This window comes from Salvelinus fontinalis, chromosome 38 (assembly GCF_029448725.1).
Source record: "Salvelinus fontinalis isolate EN_2023a chromosome 38, ASM2944872v1, whole genome shotgun sequence".
NCBI classification, from domain to species: domain Eukaryota; kingdom Metazoa; phylum Chordata; class Actinopteri; order Salmoniformes; family Salmonidae; genus Salvelinus; species Salvelinus fontinalis.
Genome location: NC_074702.1, coordinates 24,518,743 through 24,546,384, shown reverse-complemented (window position 1 = coordinate 24,546,384; position 27,642 = coordinate 24,518,743). Strand labels below are relative to the sequence as shown.

The following is a 27,642-nucleotide window of genomic DNA, read 5'->3' as shown; positions in this document are numbered from 1 at the left end:
CAGGTTACAACCACCACAAGACTATTTTTCCTCTTTGGTTTATTAGCTTTGAATAGATAGTGGGATATGTGCATTCTCTCAACTGACAGAATTTCTCTCACTGAATCCCTGAGGCATATACTGTCACTGTAGGCTTCCTCTGAACCATAAAACTGAACTAATAAGCCAGGTTTTAAGGGGTTCTAGGGCTCGATTAAATCCATATCGTTGAAGTTCAGCGCTATAGCACCCTTTGAAATGTCGGACTGACACGACATATGCAGCGTTTACTGTGAATGCAGTCTCCACGAACGCAGGAACGTTGGCGTTAAATTACATTTGTGCTATAGCTCTGAACTTCGGCAATAAGGACTGAATCGAGCGCCTAGTCTCGAGTGGCCAGCCTTCCAAAATCCTGTCTTGTTGGAAGCCTGGGCTTAATAAGTGAAAGGGGTTCTAATACATCTAAAATAATAAGAAGCTAGTGCTTTAAAAAATAGAGACAAACATCAAGTGATTTTATTGCTTACTTTATTGTAAAAACACAAGGTCTACATAAAACATGAAATACACAGGCATGAAATATTAGTGCTGAACATGGCAAGCCTTGCTGAACTTTGAAAATAATGTTAGTATCATTTCAAACTAGTCATCGAGCAGCGGTCATTTTTACCGACAAAATATACATCTAGGTTTGAGTGGATTGTGTTGCATATGTTTGTGTTCGTTTTGCAAATGGTTTTGTCTGTTTTTACTTGAAAAATACTTTCATATAGTTTTTTTGATATTATTGCCAAGGGGTTTTAACGTAATGTACTGAAGATACATAATACACTTAGGGAATGGATTCAATCCGTATCGTAGAAGTATTGGGGGAGGTCCACGTTATAGCTCGATTTAAATTTAAAGGCAATAATTCCCGCGGTACTTCCACGACAAGGATTGAATGCAGCCCTTGTACAGTTTCACGAAATATTTTACTCCATATTGAACGTCAAATCAAACACTAGGATACTCATAGTTTGTATTTGCTTTACATTTTATATAGTACTGTGTAATATTATATAGTGATTATTATCACGCCTGGAATTAAGTGCTTTGAAAATATCTCATTAGCCTCAATGTTAATTCTGAATTTGACAGAATTATAAGTGTTGGTTGATTGCTTATCTATTTCGTATTTAAAAAAGTCACTTCCGGCTTTGGTTTTTTGCTCATTTCTTTTTTTGTTGATGCTGGGGGAAAAATTTGGGGCTAGATTCTATCAGATAGCCAACTGCCAGACTAGCCAACACCCGCAGTGGCATTATACCTGAAGTGGACATGGCCATTGGCTGCATGGAGAAGCATTACGAGAAATCCCATGTAGCCTTGTTTACAAGTTCGAACACTGGAATGTGAGACGTAATCTATACCTCGATTAGGCTAATAGAAGTCCTCATTTTGTTGAATGATTTTCAATTAGAGCGTCATTATTTCTATTTAGCCTACACTTTCTCTTTCTGAACTTCTAATGCCAGAGAGACGGGTGTGGCAATGATCACAGAAGCAGCTGTTCACTGATTTGACAACTTTAACGCAGTAACAACTGACACCGCCAAAACTCAAAGCACCGCTGGTTAACGCTTAATCCGATTGAATCTAGGCCTTATTTTGATCAATTTTATTGGTTAAATGTCATAGCTCATATTTAATCAATTTCATCACTAGGGAGGTTGAACAGGCTGTGAAAGATAATACTGCTGATATCGTGGAGCTACAATATAATAACCTCTGGAATGTCTCTAAAGCACTTGAAACTATCTTTACAGATTTCCCGTGCACCAAGTTATCATTTCTAACTATGGAAATCCTTTAATATGTTGTGTTGAAAGATTAGAGTCAGCACTTGTATAAAGACTATGGAATGTCTTTGGAGTAATGTCGTGAATGAACCATAAAAGGCAACGTCAAAGTTCATGCTTGAGTAGTAGTACATTCCAAATGACCTGAGTTCATTGGTTATTCAGGGGACCTGAAACAAGGCTATGTTGGGACACTGTGCTTTGTAGCTGGCTGTTTGGTCACTTTCAGATCGTCTTCAGCTTTTTGTCATGCGTTTACATAAACTGGATTGAAACCTGAAATAATTGTAAACATTCAGGGAAAGGTGGAGCATTGTATTATAACTGTAGGACATCCCAATAGGGTTTTCAATATAAACAGGCATGATATTTTATATTAAAAAGCTTATCCATGCTGTAATATTGACTAGCAACACAGAACAGCTAAATAAGCTGGTTAGATAAACATTTTCAAAATTCAATAAAATACATGTTATTCTCTTGCACATTGCTTAATTCCCTTATTTTTTTCTCAATTTCTTTAATTGATTTTGATAAAGCGGATTGCTACAGAACACAATACATAAAACAATTGAATCTACCCTCTGAACAGAAAACAAGTCTTTCTGGAGGATGTTGCCTGCCACACCTTTCAGAAGAGAAGGCTAGGTTAGTAAGGATAGGCCCTCCTTGCTGGCTAATGTTGTGTTAAAGAGCTATACTCAGCTAGAGGCCTTCTCAGCTAGTCTGGTCCCAGGTCTGTTGTGCTGTTTTGCCACCTCCTATGGTCATTGCGACCCTAGGAGTTAGCGAGACAGCTCAAACTGACATTGGACCAGGCTAATGCTCAGCAGCTGGACTGTACCTGAGAACTAGCTGGTAAGAAGGATGTGTGTAGTGGAGCAGGAATCTGGTGACAGGCCGTCTGGGACCATTGCTGTGCTTGTCGGTTCGTCTGTGTTAGGGCCTATGTCTGGGCTCAGACTGTCTGTACTGTTATCTGTGCTTGTGTCAATGCCTGTGTCTGAGCTACTGACCATGTCTGTGCTTATAGACGAGCTCCAGTTAGTGGAGGCCAGAGTAGTGGAACTACTGGGTGTCATGGCGTCCTCGGGCCATGTGCTGCCTTTTCCATGGAGACCAGGGCTGGACGAGGTCGTGGTGAAGTGGGAGGAGCAGAGGAGTTTGACGGGACAGAAGGCGGAGCCCCTGGGGATGAAGTTCACCTTGTTTTTATCTGGGCATGAAAAAAGAGGGAAGCCTTTGGAGACACCAGACCTGGGGAGGAAAAGTGAGGGAGAATGTCTTCATCTTTTTATCATCACATACCAAAGTGTGTATATGAAACACCTACAGTGAGAGAGTCCTACAGATGTAGGATCTTAATTTGATCGTGCCGTTGCAGGAGAACTAAATGAAGATCCTACATCTGTACAGTGGCACAAGGACATACACTATCAGACCAATTTAAAAAAGAAACCAAAACATGTAACACTATGAAGTTGAGAAGCATTCGAATTAGAAATACCCCTCAACGTAGTGAAGAAGACTTACACCATCTCTTCAAACACTTTGACCCTCTCACACCCCTCCGGAGGCTCCCGTTTGAACATGTAGCTGTTGTTGGGTTTGGGAGAGGTGGCAAACTTGGGAAGGGGAGAGCTGCAGCCGCTGTCTGAAAACAGAATGGAACATATAAGCAGGTCAGTGTGATCTTATGTTCCTATAAAGGAACGTGTGTTAGAGATCTGTTGTCTATAAAAGACAATGAGATTATTAATTTAATACGGCACAGTACTAATACAGCGTGAGCCATTTATCATTAAGCAAATCCTGAACAGAGGATGTGAGCGGAGCATGCCCAATTTGATTGGAACGTGTGGCAAGATTCCCAAAGGCTGGAGCGTCGGCCTTCTCGCCCGCTCCAATTTCGCCCCAGTAGAGATCACTTCAGGAGCTCAGGGCATGCCCGCCCCAGCATGCATTTGTAGTCTACTTGTGTGCTGCTAATAGCCACTTGCTTTAGCTACTGTTATGGAGTTCACTAAATATTTTCATAAAGAAACTGATAAAACACACAGGTACTAAATCAAGGTGACTTATGAGGACCAATAGCAAGACAGGGAGTGTGGTGATATAGTGTCCTTAACGATTGTGGAATCTGAAAAGACACTTATCCCAAAAGTATGATGGTGTACTTACTACGTGCACATGCTAAAAGAAAGGAATGAGGTGGGTAGATAACTATGTGCGTCATTATAGAAAGTATTTATGAACTAAAAATCAGATCTCTTAAACGTTTCGTTCATTTTTGTTCTATTATCTATACAATAGGCCATCATTGATTTTGGCCCAATAGGCCTGGCATATTCCAACGTTCAAGGAGCTTTCCGTTTTGATTGGGTTATTTTGCCTAAAAACATTTAGGCCTACTTATTCAAATAAATAAAAAAACAACTCTGCATCTCTGCCCAGCCTGGCAAGAGTGGCCTAAAGGGTGTTTAGCATCCCCAGTGGCTCTGCAAGTGTGGAGAGGATATTCTCCACTGCTGGCTGTCTCTCCAGGCACCATCACATGAGCCTGAACCCACAGACTGGCCAGACTCCTGTTTCTAAAAATGTATTCAAAGGCACTAACAAGTAATTTTTCATTGAATTTGCATTTAATTCAAAGCCTAAATGCGCAATTTATAGACTATAATGATTTAATACAACGAAATGTTTAAATGCTGCTCGCTTTATGTCCCTACCAGCCTATTGTGTCAAATTCGCAAATGCTTCACAATGTACTTCTTTGTAGGCTGTAGCCTTGAAATAATATAGAATAAATAATTTGTTCCTTCTTAGGCTCCCTGTCTGGATCCTGGTCTATTTAGAGTGTTTATATGCTGTTTAACATTCAAATCCTTATGGTTTGGTTTCAATACTTAACCAATTGGTAGGTCCAGTTATTCACAAAAATAGATGGGTGTTGGTTAAATTGTGATTTTGATGAATGAGGTGAATTTGGAGCTGGATTTTTTTTCCTGTGAGCGTAGAGCGTTTTTTTTTGCGGAGCAGTAGGAAAGGACATGGAGCACTGGAGCGGTGAGAGGGATTTCCAATCGCTCAACTATGTTCCTGAGACATGCAATGGCTGAAAACTGTTGAATGTGTGCATTGAACTACAGTAATAGATCATGCAAGTCAGAAAATACATCTGAATGGAGTACCTTTGTCAAGCTCTTCTGTAGAGCAGGGGCTGCCTTCTGGGGACTGGAGGGGGTCAGGGGTGAAGGGGCAGGGGCTGGAACCGCCACTAGAGGGGGCCTGGGTGTCCGTGTCACGTGTGTCACCGCCATTGCCGTAGCGATGAGGCTGAAACGGGGCGCGGCGGCCGTCCAACACGTCCAAAGCCTGAGAGGTCAGAGATGGAGGGAAGAATGAAGGGATGCGAAAAGTGCAAGAACCACAGCAGGGCACTATATAATTCACAGTTGTTATTGATCATCATACATAAGTCAATTCAATGCATTCAGTTAATTTCAGTATTATCACACTGCATGTAAACTCTAGTATGTGTGGACGTATTTGAATGACAAGCAGAAAAGCAAATACTAGTGCAGATGATAATGCATGATACAGTATGAAAATGTTCAGAGCCCTTCTGCTTGTGCTGTAGAGTACAGCTGATTCTGAGCAGAAGAAGACTTGCTGCGCTGCAGGTCGTAAATATGTGTGTGTGTGTGTGTGTGTGTGTGTGTGTGTGTGTGTGTGTGTGTGTGTGTGTGTGTGTGTGTGTGTGTGTGTGTGTGTGTGCGTGCACCCATGTACACGCTTCAGGGAGAGCCATTTCACTAACCTGTCAAGGTTTACTGCCCTAATTCACACACAATTTACAGCTCTACTCAACTCTCAGAAATTTAAATCAGTGTGAGTGAGAATATAGTGTGTGTGTGTGTGTTCCCACCTGTATTCCCTGCTTCCAGTCCTCTCTGATGAACACATTCTCCAGCTCGTGGTTGATGCCCTCCACGCTGCTAGGCACTCTCGATATGAGGGACTTTGGCACTGGGATGTTCGACAGGGCTGTGGAAACCACCTTATTCTGGAAAACATGGCAAACCAAGGGTGGTGGTAGAAATGTTTTGTAGCTTTTCTATGATCATTTTAAACAGACATCTCGTTAATTGTATGCTCTCCCCACTATTTCAGTGTATGATATTGCTATGGAATGTGATTTATGTGAGGTTAAATTTGAAGTTAAATTACGTTAAAGTGAGGTCAAAAATAATATAGGCTGTGACTGATCTACCACAGGTGAAAGTCATACCATGTCAAAGTTAGTTTATGTTCTTTTCCCCAGTGCTTTGTTTACAGTTGCTCAGGATCCATTAATGAATGAACCACAAACACAGAGAGTACTGGGAACTGGGCATGCCCAGACACGTCTCCTCCTCTTCCTCTTTTTCATCTGTCTCTGGTCAGAATAGGGACTCGTGAACTAGAGCTCTTTAAATCAAATATATATATATATATTTTAAGTGGTCTGACCACATTCATATGACGGGAAACATGCCTGAACAATTGCCTGAATTGTGACTGAACAATTCTGCACTACAGCAAAGCCACATTGTTGTTTTGGAAACACATGTTGCCTGAAGCAGAAACAGCCTGGCCAGGCTACCAAAACCCTAGTCTATACATTTACAATCAAGTATTATCCATAATAAGTATTGCATTTATTTAAGGTTGTACATGGTACAGTGACACTCCCACTGTGAATATAGCATTGGGGCAGACACCATACTAGTTCCATGCTACCATGCCCTGTGATCTGGGTGGCAGACACATGGAGGCAGCAGTAGGGTATAACTCACCTGGAGATGGCATGTGGTGCTGGTGTGTAGTCCCAGCTGCTGATCTCTGTCTTTGCTCTGGCGGCTGACCTGTTTACTGCGCTGGAGCTGCAGCCTGAGTTTAGCAATCTGCTGGAGAAAGACAGGGGGTTTCCCTCAGAGAAAATGAATGGTTCTCAATGGACATTCAAGGTAGCCTGGTGGTTACATACTGCATGTGCTGTGTAGCCAACACTTCTGTTGTTTCATGCCATACATGGCAGAGAGGAGTTGGCTAAAGCACAAATAGACTGGACCACCAAGCTATATTTGAGGTATAATTCAATAGAATATGCACTTAGAAAAGGTACAAAGCAATACATAAGGGATAATCAACGAGGAGCAATGCGTTCAATGGAAAATGATGCACCATGTGGAAGTTGTGCCACGAGCTTCCTCGGATTTCCATTGTTTTTTGTTGTTTTCCTCAGAACAGCATTTCTCCAGCATTCAGAGTGATTTGTCCACAGATTCAGAATGAATTTGAAAAAAATCTGTAAAGAGAGGGCTTTTATGGATATAGCTCCGATCAAACATAAGTGAAGTCAAAAGGTTATTATGTTTCTGTACTCGTTATATAATCATAACATAGTCAGTTGTATAATGCAGACTAAGGCAAGGTCTTTTAATGCTGATCTTATAATCCTGGCTATACAGTACACAGAAAGAGTATGTCTACTCTATAGGATGTACTGCCCTGCAAGTCATTGATATAGGTTATTATAAAGTCATCGATATAGGTTTTTACATCCATAGAAGATATTTTACAACAGTTCCATGTCATCCATATAGGTTATTATAGTACAGTACCATGTCATCCATAGAGGTTATTTTTGAACAGTACCATGTCATCCACAGTGGTTATTATAGAAGGGTACAGTGTGGTTTGTCTGGATTGACTTGCTTTGAGAGTACAGAATAGGAGGCAATAGTGCCAAGGCAATCCATATGAGGTTTCTGAAGATGAGGACAAACAGGGCAGTGTAAAGCTCAGTGTATTAAAGGGCTGGACCTCAGAATATGATATTATCACGATACTTAGGTGAGCGATACGATATGTATTGCGATTCTATATGTATCATGATTCTATATGTATTGCGATTGGATACTGCGATTTTATTGCGATGGGGAAAAAATGAAAAATTGGTTCCAAACATATTGCTCACTATATGTGCAGACGGATAAGAGAAAACCATGACAAAATGAGTTTTGGAGGTAAAAGTGCTCAAAACATGTTGGCTCATCATTAAAAACAATTAAAAAGATGAAGAACTTGCTATAGGATGATAAATACCAGAGTTTTGGCGCAGGAACACCTGACTAGCACTAGCTAACGCAATCTTGTATTTTTGATTTTTTTTAATCAATACTTTGAGTCAACGGTATCGATATAAAATCGACAAAAACAATATTGCGATACTCTACTGCCTTGAAACTCAACTGTGGACCTGGAAACCAGTTCCACTGTGTTCCCCCCCCCCCTCCCCCCTCTAATGAGGGACTGATTTAGACCTGGCACATCAGATGGGTGCAATTCATTATCAGGTAGAACAGAAAAATCCAGACCTTGTAGGGTAAGATTTGAATAGCCCTTCTTACTGTATTGATTCCCTCTCCCCCCATCTCTATTGTATAGTACCACTCACCGTTGGGTGGGAAGATTTGTCCTTTGGCTATATATGACTGGGTCAGCTAAAATATACACTGCTCAAAAAAATAAAGGGAACACTTAAACAACACAATGTAACTCCAAGTCAATCACACTTCTGTGAAATCAAACTGTCCACTTAGGAAGCAACACTGATTGACAATAAATTTCACATGCTGTTGTGCAAATGGAATAGACAAAAGGTGGAAATTATAGGCAATTAGCAAGGCACCCCCAAAAAAGGAGTGATTCTGCAGGTGGTGACCACAGACCACTTCTCAGTTCCTATGCTTTCTGGCTGATGTTTTGGTCACTTTGAATGCTGGCGGTGCTCTCACTCTAGTGGTAGCATGAGACGGAGTCTACAACCCACACAAGTGGCTCAGGTAGTGCAGTTCATCCAGGATGGCACATCAATGCGAGCTGTGGCAAAAAGGTTTGCTGTGTCTGTCAGCGTAGTGTCCAGAGCATGGAGGCGCTACCAGGAGACAGGCCAGTACATCAGGAGACGTGGAGGAGGCCGTAGGAGGGCAACAACCCAGCGAGCAGGACCGCTACCTCCGCCTTTGTGCAAGGAGGTGCACTGCCAGAGCCCTGCAAAATGACCTCCAGCAGGCCACAAATGTGCATGTGTCAGCATATGGTCTCACAAGGGGTCTGAGGATCTCATCTCTGTACCTAATGGCAGTCAGGCTACCTCTGGCGAGCACATGGAGGGCTGTGCGGCCCCACAAAGAAATGCCACCCCACACCATGACTAACCCATCGCCAAACCGGTCATGCTGGAGGATGTTGCAGGCAGCAGAACGTTCTCCACGGCGTCTCCAGACTCTGTCACGTCTGTCACATGTGCTCTTGTGCTCAGTGTGAACCTGCTTTCATCTGTGAAGAGCACAGGGTGCCAGTGGCGAATTTGCCAATCTTGGTGTTCTCTGGCAAATGCCAAACGTCCTACACGGTGTTGGGCTGTAAGCACAACCCCGACCTGTGGACGTCGGGCCCTCATACCACCCTCATGGAGTCTGTTTCTGACCGTTTGAGCAGACACATGCACATTTGTGGCCTGCTGGAGGTCATTTTGCAGGGCGCTGGCAGTGCACCTCCTTGCACAAAGGCGGAGGTAGCGGTCCTGCTGCTGGGTTGTTGCCCTCCTACGGCCTCCTCCACGTCTCCTGATGTACTGGCCTGTCTCCTAGTAGCGCCTCCATGCTCTGGACACTACGCTGACAGACACAGCAAACAGTTCGCCACAGTTCGCATTGATGTGCCATCCTGGATGAACTGCACTACCTGAGCCACTTGTGTGGGTTGTAGACTCCGTCTCATGCTATCACTAGAGTGAGAGCACCGCCAGCATTCAAAAGTGACCAAAACATCAGCCAGGAAGCATAGGAACTGAGAAGTGGTCTGTGGTCACCACCTGCAGAATCACTCCTTTTTTGGGGGTGTCTTGCTAATTGCCTATAATTTCCACCTTTTGTCTATTCCATTTGCACAACAGCATGTGAAATTTATTGTCAATCAGTGTTGCTTCCTAAGTGGACAGTTTGATTTCACAGAAGTGTGATTGACTTGGAGTTACATTGTGTTGTTTAAGTGTTCCCTTTATTTTTTTGAGCAGTGTATATGTAAGACTACATGTCAAATCCAAATGTACCTATTGCTACTTTTATATGCTACAACGGGCGACTTAGATAAACTTAGATTATTAGTATCTTTAGAATACATGTACTATATGTTGCTATATGTTACTACATGTACATACAGTACAGTAGCATATCATCATAATCATGTCAAGAACAAAAAGAAACATCTCAACATAGTGAGAGAACATTCCATCCATTTAGTGTTTATCGCTCATCTAACAACAGGCCTATCTTATGTAAGTCAGCCCATTTCAAAAGCCTCAATACCATTGTTTTGCTGATTTGCTCTTGAGCAAAAGCCAGCAGACTGTAACACGCTTATATATGTGTTGTTTGCAGGAGGACTAGGCGTTTATGGAGATAGATAAGGCTCATCCTTGTCACTAGAGTATCAACAGGGCCAAGCTGAGAGAGAAATGATATGGCTGTTACACCCTGCAGACAAGTTCAGTGCCTGCTTCCCCTCTCAAAACAACCAGTCCCAACGAGATGCGACGGACTAGACTACAGAGGGAAAGGAAGGTTAAATAAAGACTGTGGTCTGGAAGAGCTAGAGAACTAATAACTCAATGTGGTCTCCAACTAGCCACTAACTCAGCCAGGCTACGCGCACGGAAACCAACCTTCAGGAGAATAATATTTAACTGAACCTCATATCCTGACAAATAAAACACATCTCAAGTAATGGCTGAACCTCAAAGCCCCGACAAAAACTTATTGGAAGGATATTTGATTATGCACATACAGTGCAGCTTCAATAATGTCAACACTACAACTCTTGCTGGATGTTTTGTGACAGACCAGCTATTCTGGTCTAACATTAAACTCCTCAGAGAGTTATGGTGTTGAAATCGGTTACAAATAATAGGATAGCGCTCCTTACAGTTGTTTTGGCTAGGGACATAGGTCATGCAGAGAGTGTGTAGGCTAGGCTATATATGCTAGGAAGGTTGAGTGTGGCACCTACCTCTTTCAGATGGTCTGCACTACCCCAGGAGGCTGACCGCTGGTGTGGGCTTCCCTGCTCCCCTCCTCCCTCCTCTATCCACAGACCAGGAGTCTGAAACACACACACACACACACACACACACACACACACACACACACACACACACACACACACACACACACACACACACACACACACACACACACACACACACACACACACACACACACACACACAGATATAAATATGCATACTCTTAAGCAGTGGATAAACAAATACACCCAAATCAATCCCCATCCTTTGTATGGAATTCAGGACTGAGAGACAAGACTCCGGAATTCACTGAGATGAACAGACAAGAGAGAGGTGGGTGAAATCAATCATCACCCCTGTGCCTTCGCCAGAGATGCACACATCTGGAATCAATCAAATGAGTCAAAAATTGTCTTTGCGGGATAAAGAAGGATGCAGGCACAAAACAGTAATAATATGTGTGATAGCTACTACTTAAAGTTGTATTCTCACAGTTTTAATGACAATCCACATTAGGACAGATTGCCAAAGGCTACTTTGTGGTTGGTGACTGACATACTACATACTAACTACTAGCTGGTAAGTCTGTGGGAAAGCAGATAGAGAAAAGTGCTCTAGTGTCTACAAGAATGCAACCTTTACATAAATAACGAAACGGTTAACTTATGTAAAATACATGCAAAAAGAGACAGGATGTTTCAAAAGCATGTTTGCAACCATGATGCACTTCCCCTCGATTATGCATATCAACCGTGACATTGGTCCTCCAAGGAGTCGTGGTCAGTACAGTAGAGTGAAGCATCTTAAATGTCAATGTCCTCGTACTGCCTTACGTTTGACCCTTGTCGAAAAACAAAACATCCTCTATAGCGCACAACGTTACACAAAAGACCCACTCTATGATATGCAATATGAAGAACACTAGTGATGCATTATGGCTACTGGCACATTGCTCTTCAGAAAGGACAAACGGTTTAAACGGGTGCTTGTGCGCCAATAAAGAGGCCACTATGCTGGATGGCAGATGTGCTAGCGTTTAGAGTAACATGTTGAACATGGCTATGGTATTGCTGTGGTGTTTGATGCTAGAGCCAAACATTGAGGGCTGAATGAATAGTGAAAGGAAAGTTTCCAATGCTAAGTGCAAACTTTGCAAAAAGTTATATTGAGATGTTAAGTAATATGGGTATTATTAACTTGTAGCCTAGTTCTCCAGTACTACTAAAGCCTACCCTTCAGCAAATAGTTCGAAGGGTACAAGAACATAGCAATGCTTACACCATTGGCTACTTATCTCCATCATCATTGTAATAACAATTTAAATGTTTATTTTTTATAACAAATTAAGTGTCTGTTCAGAGCTCCCAGCTTTGTTTACCTCAAGCCTCTTTTATCGACTTAGTTTTTGCACTTCCCGGCCTGTTTTGTGGGTTTTGTGGGGTTGTTTGCCAGGTGTCGTGCCAGATAATGCTCTGGTGAGATAAAGGTAGGGTACTTTACTTTCACATAGTCTACAGCTCATGTTAAATGACTCTCACCCCACTTAAAATCCTATTTGATTTCCCAGCAGGGATACTGAACGTCAATGGATTTACAATGGAATTGAAGTTGGTTTGTTTAGTTTACATGCTGAGGTAAGAGTATAGAATGCCACAGCTATCATTTGGTCTGATTTGAGTTGATGAGGGTATTACATTCTGGTTCTGTGACCTTGTAGGTCTTCTCATCTACAGATATCTTGCACGTCTAAAACATGAGGAACATTTTTTTGAGAATAGATAAAACGCTCATTATGGATTCAAGCTTCTTGAAGAACAAGGAAAGAGCAGTAGTGCATAACTGCTGACTTTAAACGACTCATAAGTAAAACATGCCGAGTTGATAGTCATCGATAATAGACTGTCCACATCCTGCCTGTGTAACACAATTCTAAAAACGAAGATTAAGACAGCCTTTAGTCTGGTGTGTGTGTGCACACCAGACTAAATCAATACATTCTGTCTGTCTGTGTGTGCTTGTGGGTATGCCTGTGTGTGTGTGTCTGTTTAATCTTCATACAAACATTCTCTGTGTTCTGTAACCACAGGGCCTGGGGCAGACAGATCTATCCCGGAACAGTGATTAGCATATGTATGGCCCTCCGCTCCTCACTCCCACACAAAGGCAGACGGGCCAGCCACAAGGGCCAGGTGGTAAGCAGTAGGATTCCTCTCCTCGCCCCAACCATCGCCTGAGGGACAGGTGCAAACAACTTCACCTCCACAGACAGCTACATTCCAGCTCTGAAAAGAGCCCGTCTCTAGATTGTGTGCTACAACAAAGACTTTCTGTCACAGTTTTTTTGCTGTTGCAGTGTTACAGGCGATTTGGGGTAATGGGAGAGATCTTGTTAACAGGAAGTAGCTAGTCTGTGACTGTACTTGGGGAGTTTGTGCTTTTCCTAATCGAAGTGGTTTAAGTGAAGCAGTCCACACCATCATTAGGGGAACGTTGATTCTATATGTAGCTACTTGAACCTGGAGGCCCACTCACCACTTCCAAAGACTAAACAAAGAGCCCCAAGGTGAATGAAGGTTTACAGGGAAGAAGCCATGTAAATGAGGCTGGGCGGAACTCATTCAGTCCACATGAAAGGATTCTATTAGGACGGACAGCGCAGCCATGGTCAATGGCCCTGCCATCATCATACATATTCAATATGGGTTCATAACCACAAAAATCTGCCAATTCTCAAACTGCATGGAACGGTTAATCACTTTGACCAGAATAGTGAGTGCTGATGTGTGGGCTGCTACCCAGGAAAATTGTAGTCAAAATACACCCAGTACGTGTTTTTCTGAAGAGAAACTTGATTTAGAAAACATTTTAAATAAATGATTATGTGCATCATTAGCTTTTATGGGTCCTTTGGCCTACAGTTACCTGTGTGGCTTTGTCTTTCATGCAGGAAGGGTAGGGTCCATGGGAGTCACGAGGCCACTGGCCTGTGAGGTACGGGCCCATAATGGCGTCCAGGGAAGATGTCCGACGGATAGCACTGGAGCTACGCACCTGCAGTTTGGACCTCTCTCCTACAGGAGCGAGGGGAGAGCAAGGGTCAGTATAGGACACACCCACACTGTCATACTGAACAATTGGCCCGGAACGTCTTGTTGTTTCCATAAAACGGCTCTATTGCTAACCTTATTGACTATCAGTGCTCTACAGTGATATATACTAGGCCTAACTAATCTGGATGTGTTGAAGCTAGGTCTGATGTTATGGGAGCTGCCTTCTCTCAGCCAAAGTAGTTAAACACACACCACCCACATAAGAACTCATTAACAACCACACCACAATTAACAGCAATATGGCCTGCATTCACTCAACATTCCTCCTGCAGTAACTCAAACACAGAAATGTGCTGTTTTTCTAAAGCAGGGAGACATGAAAGAGGAAATGGGTGAACGCATAGGCTAGTAAGCAGTATTATGCTTTGTGATTGTTGAAAGTCAATGAGAGCTCCTTGCTTTCCATATCAAAGAGCTTCTGAGGGGGTGAAGGAGGTGACCAGGGTACACATTCTTCATTCAGTCTGTTCCTTGTCTAAGTGCATATGCAGTGTTCCTTTTCGATACCACTACACACCACCTGGGCGCTAGGGCCTAGATGATCAGCCAAGTCTGAGCATATCAACCAAAATATGTTGGCTAAGTAAGTAAACACAATGACTTAGGGTAAACTATCTGAGGAAAAGGGAGTGGATTTCCATCAATATTGTTGTAGCCAAAGTTCTCCAAACACAGCATGAAAATTTAGCCCGAGTGATTTTCCACTGTCTCTCCACTTTGCTAAATTTAGGCTCTCAAGAGCAAAATAAAGTCAGATCATTTCCTGGCTTTTAGTATGCATACGGTCCCTTTCACAATTTTCTAATCAACCTTTTAAAAAATAGTGCACTTTCTCCCAAAGTTGACAGATTTTGGGCTGGGTTCTAGGTTTAACAACAAGCTTGTTTTCCAATTTACTCTTACTCTGCAGTTTGGGGACGTGCGACAATGAGGCAGGCCATTTCAGCACAGCTGGCACTTTGACAGGGAGGGGGAGTTTCTTTGTTGAGACCATTGGGAAGGCCTGGTGTGGGGCTGATGTCATAGTGTGAACCTAAAGATCATGTGGTGGAATGTCACCCTTTTCCATTGCCTTCCCCCTGACCCGTTGTCCTTGCGACCCTTTCCCCACCACCTAGCTCAGATGAGATGGGTGATGCGAATGAACACGCTGACTGACTGAAAGGAAGATGTCCACTAATTAACTTCTCCAATGTTCCAATCACAAAGCTGCATGGCTGACAAGGACACAATGTATTGTCCACTTTAATGTTTAACCTTAATTTGTCAGATGCCTCGAAAGATAAAACCACAAATTCACTTCAGTGTGTTTGCTGCAAATATCCTGCAATTCTGAGGAAACGGTCAAATAAAAATAGTTCCATATTTCCATTTGACAATGAAAGATGAACAATACATCTACATATTTCCATTTCCATCCCTGTGCACTTCCCAGTGATATCCAAATTCCACTTGTCGCAATGCAATGCACCTCCTACCCCTAGCTAGCAGATGAGATCACATGAAACAAACTAGCCTTGCTTCGACTGGGAGGTCACTGCCATCCAACAGCGGGTCTCCATCACAACGTATGTGACTGGACACTGCTCAGGGTTGAAGGTCATCTCATTCTGAGGACCAGGGAATGCAAGGCATGTCATGTCATTTTCCCGAACATTGAGTTACCAACCCCACAATAACCGCAATGCAGCTCAAAGACAAGGAGGCTGCCATCTTGGGAAAGGTAAGGCGGACGCCATTATACTCCACTGATGTAGGAGGGCGTCAAGACAGCTGGAGCGTCATGGCTGTCACTGGTTAAACCATGGTGATTCATGACCTGCCCTCGTAAAGTGCAGAAGGTCATTGTAATAAAAATACTTGGTTGCGTATTGAGTACAACATTGTAATGGATGCAGATTTGGAGTCACACAGCAGGTTCAACGCAGTCTCCAAGCTGTGACAGAAAAAGCTAACTGTATTCAGAGATTTCGCCTTCACAAAGGCAAGCAGACATTAACGGGATGCTTTGTGTGTCTTGCATTTTACTGCTGTGAAATACACCTATTCCAGAAGTTTTTTTGTTGGGGAAGATAAATATAATCAGTCTCAATACCCGCGGCAACATCAATATTTGACAGGAGAGCCTGTCTCAGAAACAGGATTTAGAGTGTTCTAGTCTCCCATCTCCCCCTTCAGTCCACCCTCCTGAAAGGAATAACTGCTCAGGCTGAACCAACAGAGACATGAAATGTCACACCACTCACTTCCATTCTCCATAACATAGTGCTCACAATATGTTCCCGATGTGTACAATACAGTACAGTTGAAAGGGAGTAGGTCATACACCTGTAACCTGACTGTTTGTGCAACAACGATTCTCAGGGTCTACAGCCCCCTTACAACCCTTAAACATGTCTTGCTGCCAATTATCTCCTCCCTTTTTCTGTAAATAGTCCATAAGCAGCAGGAGTGTAAGAGAGGACACTATAAGCTTCCTTATTAGCGATGTGATGTACTGTAGTAGTAGGCCTTCGTATGGGCCTACTTCCCCTTTTGTCTAACTCTGGGGCCATATATTCAATCAAAACCTAATATGCTTCCTTAATCAGCACAAGACAAATCATGTGTTTGACTTACCTTAGAAACCTTGGGCCCTATTCAGTGTCAAGGTGACTGAATAGGGCCCAGTCAGTCTCACTAATCCATCAATATTGTAAAAATTAATTAGGCTATAAAATGCATAGCAAACACTGTATTACAAGAATACAAAAGGCCTACAATCTCTTGACCATCACCAAGAGCAAGCAAAATGGTGCATTTTTCCTGCATACATCGATATTGTAGCATGTGGTAGGTGGATAATATAACAATATTTTACCTCTACAAACGGGTGAGTTTGGACCCCGGTCAGGTGAGTGCGAGACCCTATTTTCAGGAGACAGTCTCTGTCTCGTGGCGCCAGTGCAATTTACTCCAAGATTCAGATTCGCACTTGGGGGAGATGACCCGGGAGATGACCCGCGGCTATTTGTCTGTCCATTGTTGCCTCCAACAGAGAGAGGCAGAGAGCGTGTCGGGCTGCTCTGGCCCCCGCGTATGAGCTGGTAGGGCACGGTAGCACGGATGGGGTGCAAACGGCAGCTGTTGGAAAAACTGGGGGACCCTGCATTGCTACGTCTGACTGTGGACTGTTGTTGAAGCGAGTTGGTGGGAACTGACATTCTGCTGCTTCGTATCACTTTCAGGAAAAATTTCGCCAAGATATCCGCTTCTGGAAAACACAGGATTAACTTCCTTTAATTTTAGCTCGTATGCTGCTCGAGCTCATTTTGCAGCAATCTCGCAGTTATCTTGCATCTTGAAAAGGCGAATTCTACTGCAATAACTTACCCGAAGAACACTAAAACAAGTATTATTTGGGCATGTTTGTCGAGAACTTTAAATATATGTTTTAAAAACTTAATTTGTACAGTTAGCTAAACATATTCCCTAATATTTGGCGATTCCCTACCGTCCCCATGTCCACTGTAAATGACAGTTGTATCCGCAAGACTACTGGCTGATAAACCTGGGCGGGCTGCACTCTTTAATTCTGATCATGTGGTTGGACAGCTAAATTATACAGTAACATTACTCATTGGTCCAATGTTGTCTATCGACTGTACTTTCAGCCAATAACTTCATCGATGTATTATAAGGATTGGACCAATTTCTTTCTCAAAACCTTTGTTTTAAAAATGTACTTTACAATATTTGTGTAATTACCTGTACAATTAAATACATAATGTGTGATGTAATGACATTAATTCATATGGACGAAATGTTGTTGGACATACCTGATTCTAGGACAGACACGATTTGATGAAATATGATCCTCAGTTTTTAAACCAAATTTGCATAGTCCCACGACTAAGCTATATGTATATACGTATTTATTTAACCAGGCAAGTTAAAGTATACCCGCTATAGAATTACTGGGTAGTCATTGTGTATTTGATTTCCTTTAGACAACTTTAAATATGAGACAAAACGGTAACGGTTGCATCATACATGATCGAGAACACCAAAGATTTAGGCCTAAAGTTATAATTAAAAGGGCATACATTTTCACCAAAGATTGAAGCAATTCGTTACTATGATTCCGTTTTCAAAAGGCAAATGCAAAAACTATTTTTGGAGACTTGAGTTCAAGTAACTTTTTATTCAGAACGGTACACGCCTACCAAATGTGTGAACCTCACTCCATTATGGTTCACAAAAGGGTACGCCATAAAATATCCGACGCTGAGACGGTGGTGAAAAACAGAATACAGTAGCTCGCATGCCCCCTCCCTACCCCATGACCAAGTTAATTAGCCAGCTCGGGTGCAGGCCCCTCACGTTTACAATGGTTCCCCGAGTCGAAGCAGTAGAGTCTATTGGGGGGCGGCAGCGAAAGAAAAACACATTTACAATGCATCTTACACATCGCCGTCCCTGTGGAGTCTGGACAACCATCCCGGATTGATATGTGTATGCATATTTAGTTCGCGATTTTGTCCCGGGGAGAGAGAACCGAGGGCCTTCTCGCGCTCCAGCTCTCGCCCTCTTTGAGTCAGTGGTGTTCCAGCAGCTGAAGTTCTTTATGAAGAGAACAATCTGGAGGGTCTTGTCGGAGTGCCGAGCAGCTGCTGTTTTTTTCTCTGCCTCTTTTCACAAGATACAGGCCTGGAGTGAGGAGGTGAATACACAGACAACTTCCCCCCTCCCTGCCCCTGCACTGTAAACCCTGACATACAATGTGAAATGAAGAGTGGCACAGGCCAGGGTAACCAGAAGAGAAAGCATTGTCAATTTGTTCTCTTTCTGTTGCCTGGGGTAACTAACTTCCTTATTTCATCACTTTGTCAATGTTTTTCGAGATATCTCAGTCTGATTGTGACCCAGAAAGAAAGCTTGAAAAAATGTAAGTCTTAAAACATAGCTACAATATATTGGCACACAATCACATCCTTTACCTGCTGGCTTATTTGAGGCATAGGGGAAATGAAGGCTATATGCTAATGATAGGAATTAAAGGATCATCCTGATTCAGGTTTGGTTAAAGGAGGCCGTTTATAACACAACCTTTATAATATATCCCTTTAAGGATCTCCTTAATATCATTAGTAAGCATCAAGTCACAATCCTTCAAGACATTCATTGATTCATCAGTAACACATCTAGCCTCTTTTACCATATGATTATGAAAAGATGTTAAGTTTTTATTCAACTCAAGCTATCACCCAGTGTTAACACTATTCAAGCAGCCTGTCCAGAACAGTACCCAGCAACCTGGCTTAGTCTGGGGTGTGTCGACTGGTAGGTGCCGTAGTGAAGTCAGAGTGCACAGGCAGGTTTTAGGCTGGTGGTTAGGCTATGGACCCTACCAGAGGCCCCTCTAGTGGCTGTCTGAAGGCACCAGGTTTCCTGTGGTGTCCAGCTGCATACACTTACAAGTGCAGGCCGACACTGGACACTCTGTATGGTCCCTATGGGGAACAGAGAGGAGAATCAAAGGTTAAATCAATAAACAACCATTTAAAATGCACAAACCACCGAAAATGTGACTTCTCACAATGCTACCAAATCAAATCAAATGTTATTTGTCACATGCCCCGGTGTAGACCTTACCGTCAAATGCTTAGTTACAAGCCCTTAACCAACAATGTTAGCCAGGTTAGTCAAGGTAATTTGTATATATAGACAGGGGCAAAGTGACTATGCATCGACAATAAACAGCGAGTAGCAACAGTGGAAAAACAAAGGGAGGGTAAATGTAAATAGTCCAGGTGGCCATTTGATTAATTGTTCAGCAGTCCGATGGCTTGGGGGTAGAAGCTGTTAAGGATTCTTTTGGACCTAGACTTAGCGCTCCGGTACCGCTTGCCGTGCGGTAGCAGAGAGAACAGTCTATGACTTGGGTGACTGGAGTCTTTGACAATTTTTGGGGCCATCCTCTGACACCACCTAGTATATAGGTCCTGGATGGCAGGAAGCATGGGCCCATGCTTACAGTCAGATGCCGAGCAGTGATGCAACTGGTCAGGATGCTCTTGATGGTGCAGCTGTAGAACTTTTTGAGGATCTGGGGTCCCATGCCAAATCTTTTCAGTCTCCTGAGGGGGAAAAGGTATTGTCATGCCCTCTTCAGAACTGTCTTGGTGTGTTTGGACCATGATAGTTCGTTGGTGATGTGGACACCAAGGAACTTGAACCTTACGACCCGCTCCACTACAGCCCCGTCGATGTTATTGGGGGACTGTTCGGCCCGCATTTTCCTGTAGTTCACAATCAGCTCCTTTGTCTTTCATTGAGGAGAGGTCGTCGTACAAGACCAATGATGGATTCCGTTGACAAAACTACTCTGATACAGAAAATGTTATCTGAACGTTCCGGTAATGTTCTTACCTAAACCAGCTGAGTATGTGACCTGCGTGGCCGCCATGTCGGCAGTTGTGGCACCAGGTGAACCAGTTGTTGAACTGGGCCAGTTTGTTCTCTCTGGCCAGATCCACCTTCTCGTCTGACTTCCCCGTGCCTGGAAAAAAACAACAGCGGTATGACTACACACATCTAATATAAACCATAAAATGCAAATGTTTGTTTTGCTTTTTATGTGCTTTGAGATTATTTTCTGTGATGAAAAGAGCTATACAGGTTAACTAAATTACTATTAATAATCTAGTTGATGTTTTATAAGCCAACTAAAGTACAGATCAGTATCTACAATCATTATCACAATGATCTGCTTTATTTATTTTCTGTGTGATTTGTATTAGTTAGTGATACAACAACATTGTATCACTAGCTAATATACTGTATGTATGCATTTCTCTCACTCAATTACCCTGAAGTGTGTGTATGCATTCCTATTTAAATAATAGGGTGTGTAATGAGGAAGTTAGACTGGCTGCAGAACTGTGACAGTAGGGTAAAGTTGAACTTTGACGCTGATCCATGACCAGTTTTTCATTCTCTCCCCATAATGTTTATGGTTAGGATTAGGGGAAGGTAAACAGATCCTAGATCTGTGGCTACAGGCAACTTCCACCAGAGCCTATCTGTGGAATATACCATGTCCAGTACCTGGGCAGTTGGACACAGGCGTGCCCATGTTCATGAGGCAGAGGGCACACCGGGGGAGGGGCTTCCTGCAGCCAGGGCAGCTGGTGACCTTTGACTTGGTGGGCGAGCCGCTGACCCCGTACTGGCTGAAGCCGCGGCCCTGGTGGGGCATGGCCGAGCAGCTGTACGATATGGACTTCCCACAGAAGTTACAGCTCACAAACACCTGCAGCAGGCAACAACACAAAGGTCAAGTGTGATAAGGACTGGCAGGTTAAATTAGAGCTAGCAGAAGCCAACATGAATAGGTTATAGCATCGAGATCCTTGTTAAGCTTATGAAGCTAGAGATTAATGTACTCGTCCAATACAATGTATCATTATCTAGCTGACCAATAACAAATAAACAACTAGCATCACTTATTAATCAGGATAATCATATTCATTATTGTGTTTTAAGTTTATGTAAAACCTGCAAGCAAGTTAGTCACTCAGTCACATCCTCCATGGGAAGATTTATGAACAGATAAACCAAAAGACAGAGACATTAATAACTATGAACAACTGTCCATCTCTTAGTGCAGTGTTCCCTTTCCTTGCCTGTGCCAGTGGTTTGGAGCTGGGGTCCAGCTTGCTCCTGTGGATGTCAAACTCAGCCCGTTTGTGCCAGAACCGCCATGCGTCCAGCAGGTTACGGTAGTTCTCGATCCAGCACTGGACACGCGGGTCCTTCACCACCTCCCCTGGGGAACCCTGGGAGGGAAGGACACTAGGTCATGAAGCTCCCCTTACAGTGACAAAGGTATTTGAGTTTGAAACAGAATGGAAGTAGGCTCCCGTTACTGTGTTAGTCTCGCATCATCAGCATAGCTTCTATGATATTTGTATTGTCACTTTGTCACAGTTGTTTTTCGTTTTATCATTAAGCATTTGAATTCCAGCAAATCTTAAAGATTCAACAAATCTATAAGCCTGAATGTGGGAAAAACCTTGGATAAAAGATCCAACAATCGATCTTGATGCAAAACTTATCTAATTCTAGCCAACATGGGACAGGTGATCGTACTATGAACCACAAGGTCAGTCAGCCTGTTGCCTCGACTACAACCGTTCTACGGTGTGATGTCGAGCTGTGCAAGACTATTCAGCCCCTGCTCTGACCATACCTTGAGCATGCAGAAGCTGGCGGTCTGGACGTCTCCGGTCCGGTCCACGTAGCTCTCCATCAGGTCCACTCCGTCTTTGGTCAGCCCCGTCAGCAGGATCCCCTCCAGGTTCCCCACCTCCTTCATCTCACTGGTCAGCTTCTCCATGTAGCGAGGCAGCTACATAACAAGACACAGAGAAAATGAAACATTCCTTTCAATAGATAGAACCAGGTAATCAGTGAAAAAAAATGTGATTATTATCTATTTATTGTATGTTGTCGTGCGTTTGCTGGAGGAGGTCTTACCTGTGCGTCGTTTAGGAACATGCATGCAAAGGCCACTCGGTCCGTTACAGCCACACTACTCTCATACTAAGGAGGGAAACACAACAAGGTTTGTATGACTAAGTTGTACTTTTTTTTTAACGTTGGAATCTTCAAACTACTATATCAAACACTGCCCTCTTCATGCTGCTGCTGATATTTAGGATTCATTTGTAGTTTCCCTGAAAACTCACTGAGGCCCCTTCGTGGTCCCTAGCCCCTTTTGACAATTCAGGTACTATAGCCCTTTGTACTTCAGCCTAACATGATAATGAATGTTATAAAGGATTGGATCATGCACATAAAAATCTGGCAACCCAGTTTATATCAATGGTTTACCCCCTCCCCTGCGTACCAGTACTCCGTCATATGTGCCAGGCTCACTGGTGAGGAAGGCAAACATGACACAAAGGTAGGGGTTCTTGAGTTGCAGCCTCAGAGAGCTGCACATCTCCCTCCACAGGGAACTCTTCTCGTCCGTGTAACCTGACAACGCCATGGCAACCACGTTTAGGTTCAGGTCCCCTGCAAGGAAGGAAGGGTGGGGAAGATTGGTTTATTTCGCTTGGATAGCTTGGTTTATTATCTTGGTTTATGAGCTTCCACTGTACACTATAGCCAAATCCTAATCTAATATTGGTGGGTATACTTTCTGACTGTATAATGCTTTTGTTTACAGTGGTGAAATCCTAGCAGTATGTTACTTATTTAACCTTTATTTAACCAGGTAGGCAAATTGAGAACACGTTCTCATTTACAATTGCGACCTGGCCAAGATAAAGCAAAGCAGTTCGACACATACAATAACACATAGTTACACATGGAGTAAAACAAACATACGGTCAATAATACGTCTATATACAATATGAGCAAGTGAGGTGAGATAAGGGAGGTGAAGGCAAACAAAATATATATATAAAAAAATATATATATATATATATTTTTAGATTTTAAATTAAAAAAAAAGTTATAGTACTTTTGCTGTGATGGAAGTGACACTTCAAGCAGCAAGAGAACAGTAGGGCAATGCACGTACTGTTAACACTCAATATCTAATTAGTCTCCCTGTCAGTCTGTGACCAGGCAGTAATTAGTAGCACACTTTATGCTGTGTACAGTACATACAGTGTATATTGCAAACAAGTTCTTGAGCCCTTACAAAGAATCTTCAAAAATGCATTACATAGCCCTGTCCCAGATGACTCCATGCCAGTACCTCTCTCAGCGGAGGCTCCCTTGTTGAGGATCTGGATGGCCCTACGGATGTCCAGGTTGAAGAGGGCCACGGCGGCCGCACGCTCCCACTCGCCCTCCCCCTCCAGGGAGCGCAGGAAGGGCTCCACGTTGATGTCGGGGCCTCGGTTTATCCAGCCGCACAGACGCAGGGCAAGGCTGCGCTCCTCGCTGTGGAACCTGGGGACATCCGTCTGGCGATCTGAGCCGCTCCAGCACCGTCGGTTCTCTGTAGTGCCTGGTGGAGTAGAGAGAAACAGATATACAAATGTTACTTCAGGGGCTTTTTTGCTCCAATTTGAAGAAAAACCTAGGGGAAACACTGAAAAAGAGTTGTATAACTTACAGTACCTGTGTAGAATGTTACATAATACTGTCAAGGGTTCAGCCTGTATATTTAGCCTAGATATAGACCTAAAGATGATCTAGATCTTTAGGTTGCTTACCTGAGCTGGACTTGACTATGTTCTTGATGCCTGAATAGACCAGGGCCTGTTTGTTCCCCTGCTGTTTCTGCTCCATGTCTTCAGTGTACTGCTTCATGAGTGATACTTACATAGGAAATGGAACGCTGAGACATCATAAGAACCACAGTACAAACAGTGACATACAATATAGAAACTTAGTCTATGTACATTGTATCCAGTATGTCAGGTGTAAGAACACAAAGACAAATGATAATTCAATGAATCACAACAGTGCAAGCAGAACGCCAGGCATGTCTCTCACACAAGGACAGTGTCTACTTAAAAATAAACAGAACAAAAAATGTAATAAACAGCACATGAATCATCACGCAAAGCTAGATATGTTTAGAAATTCGTAAGCACCAGTAATGTAATAAACCAGGTGTATTCAACTCTTACCCTACAAGGTCCAGAGCCTGATGGTTTTCTGTTCTACCTGATAATTAATTGTACCCACCTGGTGTCCCAGGTCTAAATCAGTCCTTGATTAGAGGGGAACAATGAAAAAAGACAGTGGAGCTGGCTTCGAGGTCCAGTTGAGATTGAGTGTAATTAAGCAATAAGGCCCAAGGAGGTGTGGTATATGGCCAATATACCGTGGCTAACGGTTGTTCTTATGCACAACGCAACGCGGAGTGCCTGGACACAGCCCTTAGCCGTGGTATATTGGCCATATATCACAAACCCCAGAGGAGCCTTATTGCTATTATAAACTGGTTACCAATGTAATTAGAGCAGTAAAACGAAATGTTGTCATACCCGTGGTATACGGTCTGATATACAATGGCCTTCAGCCTATAAGAATTCAGGGCTGAAACCACCCAGTTTATAATAAAGGATATAGAACAGAGTGTACCACAGAGACTTGAGCTGGGGGTCGTCCCCTCCGGCCAGCAAATGGTTCTTCCACACCTGGACCGTATCATGACCGTACCTGGACTGGGCCCTCTGCCTCATCTTAGTGGCTATGTCCTTCTCTACAGTACCCTCCCCTCCCACGCCCCCCTCCTCGGCACACTCATAGAGGTGTCTGCCGCAGGCCCACATGAGCGAAGTGGTGGAGCTCCAGGCTAAAGAGATACGTTCGAACACAGTGAAGTCGGTCATGGTGCGGTTGGCGGCCGAAACCACCACCATGCGGTTCTGGGAAGTGGGGTGCCAGGCGAAGCTGCCAATGAGGCTGTTGCTGGGCTGCACGCTGCGCTCGATGATCGTGGGCTCTGTCTCATCTCCGATGGGCGTGGGCGTGTGCTGCATGTCGTAAAGGCGGATGATGTTGCTGTCGCGTGTCAGTGTGGCCAACAGGCCCATACGCGTGGGGCACCAGGCCACCTGGGAATGAAAGTGAATTATACATCCTTACATCCAAAACATGTAGGCTATAGCACAATTATGCATTACGCTATCACACAAAAAGTATACTCCTGATATGTGCAAGTCGATTGTACACTGGATGGCAGGGGACAACATAATTTCACAACAGACCAAAAAAGCATACCAGTAAGTTACCTTGGTGAGTGGCTTGGGCTGCTCGGTAAGCGTGAGCACTGGCTTCTCAAACTTGCGCAGGTCCCAGATGGCCACCTGGCCCTCAAAGAAGGAGGCCACGCGGTCTGGGAAGTGGGGGTCCACTGTCACACCCTGGATGGCCTTGGTGTTGACGAAGGTCTTCTGGCTGGTGTTGCGCAGGTCGAAGATGGCCAGGTTGCGGTGCATGCCAGCCAAGAGCAGCTTCTGGTCGCGGGGCAACCAGCAGAGGGACAGGCAAGCATCGTTCTGGCCTAGCTCATACAGGGGCTTGGTCACCACTAGGCCAGAGTCTGTGTCTCCTGACGAGAGACGGATCTTTTCGGTGGCTACACTAGCCTCTGGGGAGAACTTACTGCTAATGTCCCATATGAGCACTGAGAAGTCTGCTCTGTGCTTGTCCAGCCCGGCGGCTAGCCAGTTGCTGTCTACAGGGTTCCAGGCTAGGGTGTTGCATTGACGTGCATGTTTGGGCACAAACTCTTTCCCCATTAGCTCCTTGCACTTGGAGTTGTGGCTCTGGCCTAGGCTAGTGAGGACTACCCTGCCGTTAGCCTGTCCAACTGCTAGCAGACATTCAGGCTCGTGCTTTGGGTACCAGGCCACACATTTCATGTAGGGGGTGTCAGAGTTGATCGCTAATAGGGTAGCAGCGGTCTCCTCAGAGAGGGGGAGAGCTCCGGCTTTGGTCTCGCCGCTCCCCACAGGTCCGATGCGGTACAGTCCAAGCTCTGAGTCACAGATGACATAGCGGTCGGCGTGGTGGGGAGACCACAGAATGTCTGGCTTTGAGCCACTCATTGTTCAAAGGAAGAGCTTCTTGCTTTTTACAACTAGGTATACTGGGGGAAAACAGCATTTACAGTACAGCTGAAAGTTACCAACTGACATCTAGGAAGTAGTCTACTAGTGAGCAAACTAATATGTTTAGCCTACTTTCTATAAACGAATATATTGAGCCTACTTTCTATAAACTTAGCTGAAGTTATTGTACAAATGTTGTCACAATGTAGTTAACTACCATTATGTGCAGCACGGGAGCAACATATTAGGTCGCTAACTGCTAGCTAGTGACAAGTGGCACAGCTAACAGACGATTTAGTTAGCAATCCCAAGGCGTAAAATAACGATAGGCCTAAATTGCATTAAAATTGCAAGATGTTAATGCAACATTGTATCTAGCGAAATAGTTAATTAAACAAAATGTGGATATAGGATACTTTGTAGCAGATTTGTTAGGAAAAAATATGAACGTCTGCTATCTTAGCGAGCTACAGTAGGTAGCTAAACGTTATCTGTCTAGCTGCAGTGCTAGCTACAATTGTTTTGACATCGCAATATTAGCTTCCCGAAGTACCAGTATCAAGAAAACAGATCAACCGCAAATAAACATTCGTAAATTGTGTTTCTACTAATAAAGATAACAAATTATTGAAAAAAACTTACAAATTGCTAGACATGTCAACATGGACAAAACTGGGTGTCCACTAGTTACCACAGCCACAAAGTAAAAATGGCCTATATCGTAAAATTTCATAAAAACAAAAATTAGCTTTTTGGTCTTAATTTAAGGTTAGGCATAAAGGTAGCAGTGTGGTTAGGTTTAAAATCCCAGTTCAAGAAGATCAATTGTAGAAATAGTCGGGCTTTAAGATTGTGTGGCTGTGGTAACTAGTGACGACCACAAACCAAAGCCGTGCTTGTTTTCATGTTACACCAAAATATTTCCCCGGAAAAAACATATTGCTATTCGAGTGGTCCGGTTACGCACAAACCCGTTAGAATTTTGAGGAACACGGCACTGTCAATTCC

General features: G+C 43.5%; 2 protein-coding genes across 5 annotated transcripts; both read right to left on the bottom strand.

The window, feature by feature from the left end:
* Positions 1–493: 493 nt before the first annotated feature.
* LOC129837341 (glucocorticoid-induced transcript 1 protein-like) lies at positions 494–18,139 on the bottom strand. 3 transcript variants are annotated; one of them, XM_055903430.1, is made up of 9 exons: positions 17,438–18,139; positions 16,926–17,318; positions 13,878–14,026; positions 10,941–11,033; positions 6,662–6,772; positions 5,752–5,889; positions 5,015–5,198; positions 3,357–3,477; positions 494–3,080 (listed from the first exon to the last, which is right to left on the bottom strand). In XM_055903430.1, the coding sequence occupies exons 2-9, from the start codon at positions 17,266–17,268 to the stop codon at positions 2,675–2,677; spliced, it is 1,545 nt and encodes a 514-aa protein (XP_055759405.1). In that variant the 5' UTR covers positions 17,269–17,318; positions 17,438–18,139; the 3' UTR covers positions 494–2,674. The 3 variants fall into 3 exon arrangements, with proteins under 3 accessions (XP_055759405.1, XP_055759406.1, XP_055759407.1); XM_055903431.1 differs by having other exon boundaries at positions 17,559–17,577; XM_055903432.1 differs by having other exon boundaries at positions 6,662–6,769; positions 16,926–18,139.
* A 94-nt stretch (positions 18,140–18,233) lies between these two features.
* On the bottom strand, positions 18,234–27,571 carry LOC129837339 (GATOR complex protein MIOS). Of its 2 annotated transcripts, XM_055903428.1 has the most exons (12): positions 27,277–27,571; positions 25,813–26,672; positions 25,146–25,635; positions 24,283–24,381; positions 23,820–24,074; positions 22,959–23,128; positions 22,586–22,651; positions 22,299–22,457; positions 21,733–21,885; positions 21,155–21,359; positions 20,477–20,606; positions 18,234–19,557 (listed from the first exon to the last, which is right to left on the bottom strand). In XM_055903428.1, exons 2-12 carry the CDS (start codon positions 26,629–26,631, stop codon positions 19,467–19,469), a joined length of 2,637 nt encoding a protein of 878 aa, XP_055759403.1. In that variant the 5' UTR covers positions 26,632–26,672; positions 27,277–27,571; the 3' UTR covers positions 18,234–19,466. The 2 variants fall into 2 exon arrangements, with proteins under 2 accessions (XP_055759403.1, XP_055759402.1); XM_055903427.1 differs by having other exon boundaries at positions 25,813–27,571.
* Positions 27,572–27,642: the final 71 nt, after the last annotated feature.

Excerpts from the sequence above, each read along its gene's own strand:
- LOC129837341 (XM_055903430.1), bottom strand. The coding sequence starts at position 17,268 with ATGTCAGTTCCCACCAACTCGCTTCAACAACAGTCCACAGTCAGACGT. Across the intron at positions 11,034-13,877 it reads TGAAAGACAAAGCCACACAG|ACTCCTGGTCTGTGGATAGA; the intron begins GTAACTGTAGGC and ends TGTGTGTTTCAG. Across the intron at positions 6,773-10,940 it reads GTGCAGACCATCTGAAAGAG|CAGATTGCTAAACTCAGGCT; the intron begins GTAGGTGCCACA and ends GTCTTTCTCCAG.
- LOC129837339 (XM_055903427.1), bottom strand. The coding sequence starts at position 26,631 with ATGAGTGGCTCAAAGCCAGACATTCTGTGGTCTCCCCACCACGCCGAC. Across the intron at positions 23,129-23,819 it reads GGGAGCCTCCGCTGAGAGAG|GGGACCTGAACCTAAACGTG; the intron begins GTACTGGCATGG and ends CCTTCCTTGCAG. Across the intron at positions 22,458-22,585 it reads TGTTCCTAAACGACGCACAG|CTGCCTCGCTACATGGAGAA; the intron begins GTAAGACCTCCT and ends CTTGTTATGTAG.